This window comes from Colletotrichum gloeosporioides, assembly GCF_011800055.1.
Source record: "Colletotrichum gloeosporioides strain Lc1 chromosome Unknown consensus_7, whole genome shotgun sequence".
Taxonomy (NCBI): Eukaryota; Fungi; Ascomycota; class Sordariomycetes; order Glomerellales; family Glomerellaceae; genus Colletotrichum; species Colletotrichum gloeosporioides.
In genome coordinates, this window is record NW_025544652.1 from 1,707,357 (window position 1) to 1,718,985 (window position 11,629).

Sequence of the window (11,629 nt, forward strand, 5' to 3'; positions counted from 1 at the left end):
GAGGCAATCAAGGGGACTCGCATTTGCTTTTTCCTAGTGGCTCCCGCAGATAACCCCAAAGACATAAATGTCTGACAGATAAGACAATTCCCACGCACGGCCGATGTGTCGTTGCTGATAGTCCCCAACTGCAGCTATCCCTGTCCACCGAACCGATGGATGCTGCGCTACTGATAAGAGAAATGATAAGAAACGCCGCTTGACGTGCCCGCTCGACGGAAAGGGACATTGCATACACGAAAACGAATAGAGGCCATGCGAGGAACGGCGCAAGGGGGTGCGGCGGCTCGGCTGTTGACGAGGGAAGTCAAGACCTGCCTAGCATTCGCCGCCTCGAAGTGTGGGATATGCAAAACATTGAGCCAAGTCTTGGGGGCAATCAGCCATGGAACAACTCAAAGTCGTCCAGAGAGAGAACTGGAGGAAGAGCTGAAAAAAGCCCCAGACGGGGAAAACCTGGGGCGGGGGAACGTGGGTTCGCATTGCGCTGTGACAGCGGTTTCTCCACTGCATCCCGGCCTCCCCTCCCGTTCTGCGTTATCTTTTTTTTGGGGCCGCCGATGCACACGGATCCCTGCCTCTTCGCCGGCGGTTTGGCCGTTGTTCCCAGCGACTTCCCTCGGCTTTGTGGGGTCCGCTGCCCTCCGTCGCGCCGAGGCCCATGTTTACCATGCCGCAGCTGAGGGAAGCTGCATCAACGAAAATTCCTCACGATTAAAAGACATGTGGTGCCCAGCTCTATTGCCACCCACATCTGGCACTGGTATTGTCACTAGTTCACTCGCGTTTCAGCAGCTGCGAAGACACATAGAGGATTCTCGAGGCTGGAATAAAGAAGCTAGGTCAGGTAATTCGCATAGCGTTCTTCAGAGAAGCCCTCCACAGCGCAACCAGATCAATTAATTCTGTATTGGTGTCTGTTTTACTGTTGCAATCACAAGGCCAACCTCTTGTATGCCCTTGGAAAGTAATGTTTTACCGCAGTACAAGTGATGTATTAGATTAGCTGTAATCTGTGAAAAAGAGCTGTTATCTGTGTACAAGTGAGAAATAGTGCTACAAATTTCGCCTTTGTCCCCCTCGGCATCCTCTGTTGTATAATCGTCATCGTCCCTTTAGTCGCTATCTCTCTCGTCCTTACTGCTGTTGTCCTTGCTATTACTGTCTTAGCTATTGTTGTCCTTACTGCTGTCCTTACTGTTGTCGTCGTCCTTGTTGTCGTCGTCCTTGTTGTCGTCGTCCTTGTTGTCGTTGTCCTTGCTGCGCTCATTATTATCTTCGGAGTATCTTTTAAGCGATTTACCTCCTCATGCCCTTACCATGCTTGCGTGAAGGTCGCATCGTCATTTGCAAGAAGGGCACCATCATATTCATCTTGATTAAGAACTGTTGTTATTGATACCGCTAGAATTACAAATGCTTGTCTTTCGATCCGCTGCCTGTCTTTTGCTGTGTCTTACTCACAGCATTACCCTGCGATTTCACTTCTGGAACCCCTCAACGATTGAGGGAGTCTATCGTCTATTTCATGACTACAAACATCTATCATCAAACAATTTGATAAATCACTTCAAGTACTTGTCAAGAGAAGCCAATGGCAGGCTCTGATGCACGACAATGTAGGTTTGGTGTCTTTCAAGCATCCAAGGTATTGATTTAAGTCTTGAGGTTCCTTTCTGCAATACGTTTGAGATCAGACCGTTCATACCTACTCCCCACTGTTGATCTCGCTATGAAAAGTTGAAGTTGATGATTTGTTAGGTTAAACCAGTGCCGTTAGTGCTGGATTCTCCCGACGGGAACTGGGTCGTTGATCGTACCAACGTCTTTCCATTTGCCCTTGAATAGTCAGGGTGCGGGCTCTTGGTGGGTGCCAACTGATGGCGTATTACTGTATGTGACGGTGGAAATATCGGGCAGCCGTTGTCGACGGGACTCGGCGTTCTGTCAAATCCGATGATAATCCAAGGAGAAATGATATCGATATGAGGAGACGATGGGGGCTAAGTGTCGTGATACCATGTGTCGTGGCCCATGAAACCCCGACGTAGGATTACAGCAAGTAGAGGGAAGTGTCCATCTTCTCCTGGGTGTGTATCGAACTAAGTTAGCTAAGAGGTGCGGCTCTGTGGTTCATCGTAGGCACTACGGGGAGGGCCCTTTTCAAGTAGACTCTTCAATTCAGAAGACATTTTGGCAGCATCTAATGTCGTTGATTATACTTTCCCATTTTACTTTGAAGTCTTAATAGAACAAGTAAGGCAGCCCTGCCTAGAATGTGCTTTCACCAGAACGCCCGGTCGACCTTGCGGTGATCGTCAACGTTAGTCCCCTCCCCTCGGAAGGGTGAATTACTACATGTAGAGACCGAGTAAATCTCAGAGACAGGGCTCGTGAGCTCCAGCCTCGCGGGCGGGATAACTGCCCCGGTGAAATCAGGGGACTCAGAATTTCAGTTATTCAACATCTCGTCTTCAGTCGCCTTCAAGATCTACGCATAGGTGATATCTAGTGAGTTTTGCTACCCAGGCAGAGTTTGTTAGCTAGCTAGGTACTACCCACGATACACGCGCATAGCTGTTCCCTCTCTCAAGTCAGGCTACATTACATATATAATCCGTGTAATCTACCTATTTAGGGCCTTATTAGCCTAGGACTGAGTATTTATTCATCACTATAGGAGTACTTAAATTTATCGCCACTTATCCTCCTTCGCCTAGCTAAGGCCTTCGTTATCTAAATATACTACGATTGAAGTTATCCTCGCGAGCACTCAGATTAAGGCGTACTGTGTACTATAGATTCAGCGTTACACGCGCCTTGTCGAAGTGCCACGTGTTTTACGATTACATTTGCAGCGGACACTGCTCGCCTAGCAAAACTCTTAGTGATAGGGCAGGTTCCTTCGTTCAAGAAGACGGTCATGCCACCTAGGTACCTCAGCTGAAGGAAACATCGGCACGAGGCCTTCACACACTAGAAGGACGACAGCAAGAAGGACGACGACGAGAGAGACGACCTAATGACTAATACATCATGTCATAGTAATGCGTTATTGCCTCTATTTTTAATCGCGAAAGACTTTTTGAATTCCCGCAGCCTCGCACGGAAGGTAAGGTATCCATCCTATATACTCCACGCAAAGAAGAGATTTTTGGCTCCTTTTAGGGGCCACGCCTAACACTTCACCCCTTTTTCAGTCCTTCCTGGATTAAGGCCTCGCAAGCGCTCCGAGGCCTGAAAATGTAACTCGAACCCAATAGGCCTCCAACGCCTACCTGCCACTCTCTAGCGACCCGAACATTCGTAGTTATCTGCCCCGTGGGACAGACAACGTAGCATAGACGTTATGAAGAGAAAGAGCAAAAGCAAAGAAAAACACGCAAAATTATAGTTATAGGCATCGAGCAAGAAGCCTGCATCTGCATTGCTCCTTCCGTTTTAAGGGGAGATTTTCGCGCGGAAGTAGCAGTGGCCGTTACTCCTGCCACTACACCAACGCCGGCCCCACCTCTGCCGTCGCGCCTGCCGTTGTCACGCCTGCCGCCGGCGCTCAGCAACTCCGGCCCCCGCCGCCGCCGGCCCCACTGCCGCCTTCGTCGCCGGTATCGATGCTGTCGGTATCCCTGTCGCCGGTATCAATGCTGTCGGTATCCCCGTCGCCGGTATCCCTATTGCCGTCGTCCGTCCCCGTCGTCCATCACCCCCCTCACGCGGTAGTTGACTGAGGGGTAGAAACTTCCGAGTCGCCCACCATATCGGCAACGCGCAGCTTCTTGGCGGCTCGACCAGATTCGGAAGAGGAGTCGGCAGCTTCCTTAGCCTCTTTAAGCTCCAGCTCCATTTCATCGAGGCGTCTCTTGAGGTTGTTCTCCCTTCGATGGCTGTCTTCCAGTTGCTTGTTACTAGCCTCCAGTTGCGATCGTAGCTGCGCCTCGGCCTTGCCGCTAATCTCCTGCCCCCTCCTCGCGCTTGCCTCGTCTTGCTCCATCTGGCTGAGCCTTCCGCGGAAGAGCTCGTTGATCAATTCGAGTTCGCTGACGCGGGTTTTCAGGGCCGAGTTGGCTGCAATAAGCTGTTCGTGGGTTTGCGGGACGTCGAGATGGCGGTCGCCGTTCAAAGGGGATGCGGAGCGGTTTTCTGCGCCGACGTTGAAGCCCAGCTGGGAGTCGTCCATATTCCCGAAAACAGGCAGGCTTGGGTTGTAGAGGGAAGGCGTAGCCGTACGGGATACTGGAGAGTCCGAGCCGTCGATATTGCCGTTCGCGGACTTCCTGCGCGCTGCGTTGTTTAGGTCCATACCGTTCGGATCGGCGCCGGCGAAGTTGGCGGCTTGCTGCTGCTGTTGCTGTTGCTTTCTCCATGTTAGCCAGTGGACCCACAGCTGGAAAGAGGTCGCGCGCGTACCTTCTTCTTTGCGAGATCTGGGCGCATCGTCTTCACACGATTGCGACTCTTGATAACATCACTACAGACAATATTAGCACTCTCAGGAACGTCAAAACGGCGAGAAATAACCTAAGTTTTGAGGCTTATGGGACGTGATCGGCCGTGTAATTTGAGGAATAAACCGCAAGCGTTGCAGAGAACCGAGCCATATTCGTCGCGGCGCCATAAAGGCGTTGTGGAGGTTTGGCAGTTTTGGCAAGTGGGCTGCGTGGGATGCTCCTGGTTAGCGGTGGCCATCATCTTCGCTGTCGTCTCTGTCGTCTCTGATCCCCTCGTCTGCGTGTTCTGTTGTAAAAGAGTGTTGAATGTTGTGTAATGGGATATGGCACTTCGACTTCGCGATGATGGGACGGGCGGGCTTCTTGAAGGGGGCAGCAGAGTTGAGTTGATAAAATATCTTATCAGACCCACATAAACCCGCGGGCCCCACACTTGCAGGGGTCCTTATCTGGCCACTGAGAGCCAACCACCGACAACGCTTATTTGGCGCGGAAAGTGGTATCGTTGCAAGATAGGTATCGGAGACAGAGGCGACGGCGGGGGACGACAACGACGAGGACGGGGGACGACGAGGGACGATGGGGGACGACGGAGGACGACGGCGACAGAGAAAGAGACGACGACGACGACGACGGAGAGGGACAGGGACTCACAGTGCCAGAAGTGGAGCCTCCGCCGGTAGTGGCCGCCGGAGAAGCATAAGTAGGCTGCTGCATCGGCGCAGAGGGAGTCGGCGTGGGCGCGGGCGCGGCGGGTGCTGTCATAGGCGCAGGCGCGGGTGCGGGTGCGGGCGCGGGCGCAGGAATAGTCGCGGTTCTGTGGATCACCAGCTATCAGTTCTTATCCCTCCACTTTATCGGCCACGGCGCGGAACGAGGGCGCATAGCCTTTGCAAGGTGCAAGACGCAATGTCGGCTCCTCCGTCCGCCCTTGCCTGGGATATCACGTACCGCAACTGTGGCGAGCTCGTCGTGGAGTTGGCTTGCGCAAGCGCCGAGATGCCTGGCAACTGCTGCAGAGAAGCGGATGCCGATGTTGACGTCGAACTTGGTCGGGAGATGGGCTCGAGGGTCGTCGGCGGCGGCGGGAGGCCGGAAAGTGCTGTGCCCTCCTCCATGGTCGGTCGGAAAGAGCTTTGGACTCTGTGCGCTTGAGAAGGAGAGGGCGGTCGTTGTTGAGCTTCGTTGAGGAGATGCAGACGAGATGTGGAACCAAGTCGATCAAGGTTCCGAGGTTGCTGACTTTGATGATGAAAGCAGACCGATATCGTGAGATGAAAAGACCAATTCGCGAGGTTGAATTGGTCTGTGAGATGGACGTCGACGTAGGCGCAAGAGCAGGCGTCGGCCGTGCGATTGCTGGGATGATCGCGTTCGTGTGTGGAGAAGGAGGTATCGAGGCTGCGCGAGGTCGAGATCGTCTTCTTGCGCGTGGAGTTGAAAATTTCTCAGCAAAGAGAACCACGTGTTGGCTTGTGAGAGTCTCGTCTGATGTGTCGAGGTAAGCCTGCGCCGAATTCGATGTTGCAGGAGACGTGGAGGTGCGCGCGCAGCTCAGGCGGGACAGAGATGCGTGAAAGCAGGGCAGGGGAAAAGGAAAAAAAAAATTAGTTGCTGCAGGTGAGCACGGTCCGGATAGCGACTCAGAAGTCGAGAGCGCGTCGATCGATCGCACAGTGGGTTGCACCTGCGAAAGTAGTTCAATTTGGCGGGGAAATAAATCGGTGAAGCTCTGACAACCAGGTCTTAGACATTAAGTGACCGCTTTGGTTCTTGAAAGTGTGTTTGGAAAGTCAGGCACCACGATGGTGTGTTACCATTTCGTCCCCTTAACGAGAGTAAGGCAAATTACTCCCTGCGCGACAGCTTGGCCTATCACGCTTCTCTGCTTAGTTGTAGTCCGGGGACTGACAGAAGATGCACAATGATTGGACCGGATGCGCACTCTCGGTGGAGTGCCCCTCAGCCTTATTGTGCAGATTGAGATGGGTCAAGTTGAGATTTTGTCAACGTAATAGGGGCATATCAACGCCCCTGCTGTGTGGGAGAAGCAGTGCCGTTATCTGATCGCCGATAATGCCGAAGACGTTCAAGGAGCTCCAAACTTGACCAATGGTGGATGTAGGTGATCACCATGTTTGGCTATCATGCTCGGAGACCGGCTTTCGGTATCTTAGGTGAGCTTGATGCCATCATTGAGAGGGGGCCTTCATTGCATGTGTCCACAGACTTTAACACGGAATGGTCGATGCTGGCGGCAGGAGTCAGATCAGCTGATACCTGCCATTTCGTTATTGTTAAGAAGATAGAAGGTAATTGGTGTCGCCTTGGACTGAACTCAAAAGACATGTTCGTCTGGAACTCATCATGAAAGATGATGAGAAAGAAGGAAACAAGGAAATCACTGTAGACAGCGGTAACTTCTCCGAGAGAAAGCTACTCCCTCAGTCAATCATCCTAAGCAATTGGATCAAACTGGACGAGGAGAGGCTCTAGAGAAACAGCATGAACACATTTTGTTAGTTGGCAACACGATTCAAACCTGACTCTTCGTACCTAGGTGGACCTTAGGTGGCTTCGGTGAGCCCACGGTGCTCCCGCTGACCGAGAGCGCCCCGCTTTTATACTTTTTATCGATAAGAATCTTTTTTTTTCGATGGCTTGTACTGCCGCCGCATTTTTTCGAAACGGACAGGCGCAGCATCCATCCTCAATCAATCACACACGACATCCGCCAAGATGCCCTCCACATACAAGAAGGACAAGCCGTGGGATACGGACGATATCGACAAGTGGAAGGTCGACCCTTTCACTCCTGCCGACAATGCTGGCGGCACTTTCGCCGAGGAATCGTCCTTTGCGATTGTTTTCCCCAAGTACCGCGAAGTCTACCTGAAGGAGGCATGGCCTCTCGTCACCAAGTCTCTCGAGAAGCACGGCATTGCCTGCTCGCTCGACTTGATTGAAGGTTCCATGACCGTCAAGACGACAAGGTAAGAGACTGTCTCGTCCCCTGGCACAGTCTTTACGACCAAGTCCATTAACACACGAGACAAGAAAAACATTCGATCCCGCCGCCATCCTCAACGCCCGCGACCTCATCAAGCTCCTCGCTCGAAGCGTCCCCGCGCCACAGGCCATCAAGATTCTCGACGACGGCGTCGCCTGCGACGTCATCAAGATCCGCAGTCTCGTGCGCAACAAGGAGCGCTACGTCAAGCGCCGCCAGCGCATCCTCGGCCCCAACGGCTCAACGCTCAAGGCCCTCGAGCTGCTCACCCAGACCTACATCCTCGTGCAGGGCAGCACCGTCTCGGTCATGGGACCCTACAAGGGCCTGAAGGAGGTCCGCCGCGTCGTCGAGGACTGCATGAACAACATCCACCCCATCTACCACATCAAGGAGCTCATGATCAAGCGCGAGCTCGCCAAGGACCCGGAGCTCGCGAGCGAGAGCTGGGACCGCTTCCTGCCCAACTTCAAGAAGAAGACGCTCAGCAAGAGACGCGTGCCGCTCAAGGTCACCGACAAGGCCAAGAAGACGTACACACCCTTCCCGCCGGCGCCCGAGAAGAGCAAGGTCGACAAGCAGATCGAGACGGGAGAGTATTTCCTGGGCAAGGAGGCCAAGGCCAAGGCCGCCCAGGCCGAGAGGATCGAGCAGCAGAAGCAGAAGAAGGAGGAGAAGCTGCGCGAGAGGGAAAAGGATTTCGTTCCGCCCGAAGAGTTGGGCCACAAGAGGAAGAAGAGAAAGAAGAGCGAGGACGACGAGTGAGGGGCGTCGTTGTTGAGCGTGGTGGAAATTATCATGTAGATTGGAGTGGTGGACGCCTGTTGCATCTCCGCAGAAAAGGGGTCGCCGCGCACATTGGTGAGATGGTAGCTCGCCCAAGATACCCTTCCATTCAAGATTTCAAGAGCTTTCTCACGTCAGCAGTGGCAGACTGCTGGAGATGCATCAGGTCAATAGCTGTACATCAGAGCGTGCAATGTCACGATGGGAGCACTAGCAGGGTGTGTGTATATGTAATGAAGTGGACTTGTGAATAAAGTTGACCAAGCTACCCTAGAGAACCACGATGACTTCGGCTTCCAACGAAATCCCTTGTCCAAGCAACTTCTTTCTGCGCATCTCCGATCTTGATTCTTCCCGGTCCAGGACGCTGGCAATGCCTGCCGGCGCTTGGTCCATGAAGCACATTCTCTCTCGACGTATTCATCAGCGTATCGGTTCCATCTGCGACTTTTAACCAGAGCAGTCAAAGTAGCGACGGTAGTAGTACATTCCCATCGTTCCGTAAGGGTAGTAGAGCTCCCAGCCGTCGTCCCAGCTGCCCCACTCGCGGCCGGCGTACTTGAGCGTCGGGTAGCGCATCTGGTTGATAAAGAAGACGGTGACCCAGCGAAGGCCGGAGAAGATGTCGTGCCACACGCCCCAAGTCCAAGGGTGGAGGTCGCCGGTGAGCTCGCAATCGTTGTAGAAGACCCAGGCGCGGTTGGGGACATCTCTGTTGCTCATCTCGTGGCACCAGGCGCCGAACATGCACTGGCTGGGGTCTTTGTTCGGAGTACACCAGTCGGTCGGGTCGGGAGGGTCGACCTCGCGGCGGCGAAGATCGGAGATGTCGGGGCTGCTGGTGGCGTTGTTGAGGTTGGAGGCGGTCAGGAGGGCGTTCCAGTGCTCAGGGTCGACGGGGATCAGCTTGATGCCGCGCTTGATGGCCTCCTCCTCAGTGATGTTGAAAGGGTTTTCATGGTGGAAGGTGGCAGGAGCGAGGTGGGGACCGAGAGTAAGCTGGGAAGGAACCTTGCCCAAGTTGACAGCAGGGGCGGACTTGATAGACGAGGCAGAGTTGTCAGTGAAGTCGTAGGCGCGCTTGGTGTTGATATGGGCAGGAGCAACGGGTTGCTTGAGGTTATCGTTGTTGCCGTGCTCCAAGTTGCTGTTGCTGGTGATGGCAACAGCGGCATCAATAGCAACGGCACTCACACCCATGAAAAGCATGAGGGCTGCAGCTGAGATGGCGAGGAAGGCCTTGTGCCGCATCTTGAAGGGATGATGCTAGATGCGTTCTGTCGACAGTGGTTGTGATTCTTTGGGGAAGTGGTGTTGTTGAGAGAAAGTCTCTGGGAGAGGGAGGTGAGGTGGAAGAAGGAATAATTGTGAGTGAGGTAGGGTGGGTGAAGAAAGGGTGTAAGGAAGCGACCAAAGGTGAGATGTGAAGGAAGGCTCTAAGCGGGGTGTGCAACAACTCCAAGGAAGGAGCAACGTCCTTGTATCAAAGGGGAAGGAAGGAGCCAGCACAGTGAAACTAATTCACTGTTCAATGTGAGAAGGATGGCTAGCCGATGCCCAGCAGATGAGAAAATACAAGAGAAACAGTTCATACAAAGATGAGATGGCCCCTGCAGTTCTGTAGTACTTCGTGGGTAACCATGCATCTGGGCATGTTGACATTCAGGAGGAAGCTTTGACTATTGCTGTCGAAGTTCACTGTTTAAATATCCTTCCTGGTGAGTTGAACTGGGAAGGACCTCCCAAGAGTTCCTTCCCAGAACAGCCACGGTGGACCTTACCTTATTCGGAAGAGCCCTATAGGAACATGACAACAAATAATGATAAGTCTCTCCACAACCCGGAGTCTAGACATCATAAGAGCACTTGTAAATTGTTCGTCAGATAACTCTGAAATGACAGCGCCAAGCACGCCAGCTGAGTTCGAGGACTCTGTGATGTTTTCTTACTGTGGGACAAGAACAACACCGGCAGGCGATACGTGGACAGCAAACACAAAAAGCTAGGACGCGCTCGAATTGCACTTTCTACTAACTCATCTACAACTTGGGTGTTGACGTCGCAGTAGACCCGTCAAACTCAACGACCAGCTTACCGAACTGCTTGCCAGCCTCCATGTCCTTGAAAAGACTGTCAATACCCTCGAGATTCGTCAGTCCCTTGACTGTCCGACTGACAATCGGCCGAATCTTCTTCTCTCTGACAAAGGCAACCATGTCCCTGAACTCATCTCGCGAGCCCATTGTTGTGCCTTTCAGCTCCACGTTTTTCAACACCGCTTGCATCAACCAGTCCATCTGCGGCGACACGGTCATGCCATACTGGCTGATGACGCCGCCGGGCTTGAGCAGCCTGACGGCCTTGCCCACAATGTCGCCTCCGGCACCATCGATGACGGCGTCAAGGTAAGGACGTGACTTGGGAAGCTGGCCTTGGAGCTTCTTCTCCCAGCCGTCCTCCTTATAATTTACACCGCCGGCCGCGCCCATCTTCTTGGCCCTCTCGATCTTCGCCTCGTCGCCCGAGGTGACATAGACGTTGCAGCCGAGCGCCACGCCAAACTGCAATACTTGGAGCGCCACGCCGCCTCCGATGCCCGTGACGAGGATGTTTCTGCCCTTCTCGGCGTTGCCGCTCTTCGTGACCAACGCACGCCAGCCAGTGAGGCCTACAAGGGGTAGTGCGGCTCCCTCGGCTGGCGTCAGGTGCTCTGGTGCCAGTTCAACTTCGGCCTCGGGGAGAGCAAGATACTCCTGTGCGGTGCCGTCAGGGTACAATTTGGTTGCACCGATCACACTGAACTTGCGAGCGTCCTCAGGACCATCGGCACTCGAGGCCCAACCACGGCTGGGAGTGATGACAACGGGCTTGTTCAGGAGGTCCTTGCTGGCACCCTCGCCAACCTCGACAACGTAGCCGTAGCCGTCTGCGAGGAGTGGATGATCGAACGAAATGCCGGGGTAAAGATGGCGCCGGATGAAGAGGTCACGGTGGTTCAGTGCCGCCGCAGCCAGCTTCACCAAGACCTGCTTCGGGCCTGGGGAGGGTTTCGGGACTTCATTGAGTTGCAGACTATTTTTTCGTGTAAGCCATCATGAGACCGACCAGCAGATGAGTTGTATCTTACGGGTAGTAAACCTTCCCGGGCTTTCCCTCGATCTGTTTGACCGTGATTGAATACGGCATCGTAATAGTCTTTTGAGTATAAGTCTTCTTGGTCTTCTGCTGCGTGTAATTGACACCGTTTGGTCCACTGCAAGCGAGAATGATGAGATTGCGTTTTTATGAAGTTGCACGTTCAGTGATGATTATTAATGCCGTGTGTCCCAATCCCGGCGGAGACGGTGCAATTGCGTGGGGGAGATGGACGTTCCCCGGCTCAACC

General features: G+C 53.5%; 4 protein-coding genes across 4 annotated transcripts; 1 reads left to right on the forward strand and 3 right to left on the reverse strand.

Annotated features, from left to right (window-relative positions):
• Window positions 1-3,709: 3,709 nt before the first annotated feature.
• Window positions 3,710-5,566, reverse strand: GCG54_00001860 (GATA type zinc finger protein asd-4; the record flags this gene model as incomplete). Its single annotated transcript, XM_045401963.1, has 4 exons — window positions 3,710-4,354; window positions 4,408-4,468; window positions 5,027-5,265; window positions 5,396-5,566. The coding sequence occupies 4 exons, from the start codon at window positions 5,564-5,566 to the stop codon at window positions 3,710-3,712; spliced, it is 1,116 nt and encodes a 371-aa protein (XP_045270692.1).
• Window positions 5,567-7,187: 1,621 nt separating this feature from the next.
• Window positions 7,188-8,223, forward strand: GCG54_00001861 (KRR1 small subunit processome component; the record flags this gene model as incomplete). Its single annotated transcript, XM_045401964.1, has 2 exons — window positions 7,188-7,441; window positions 7,506-8,223. The coding sequence occupies 2 exons, from the start codon at window positions 7,188-7,190 to the stop codon at window positions 8,221-8,223; spliced, it is 972 nt and encodes a 323-aa protein (XP_045270693.1).
• Window positions 8,224-8,694: 471 nt separating this feature from the next.
• Window positions 8,695-9,495, reverse strand: GCG54_00001862 (uncharacterized protein; the record flags this gene model as incomplete). The annotated part of the gene is made up of 1 exon (XM_045401965.1): window positions 8,695-9,495. One exon carries the CDS (start codon window positions 9,493-9,495, stop codon window positions 8,695-8,697), a length of 801 nt encoding a protein of 266 aa, XP_045270694.1.
• Window positions 9,496-10,283: 788 nt separating this feature from the next.
• On the reverse strand, window positions 10,284-11,496 carry GCG54_00001863 (Zinc-type alcohol dehydrogenase-like protein; the record flags this gene model as incomplete). The annotated part of the gene is made up of 2 exons (XM_045401966.1): window positions 10,284-11,316; window positions 11,372-11,496. Coding segments are annotated over 2 exons (1,158 nt in total), but the record flags the coding sequence as incomplete, so codon positions are not given.
• Between the last annotated feature and the right edge of the window lie 133 nt (window positions 11,497-11,629).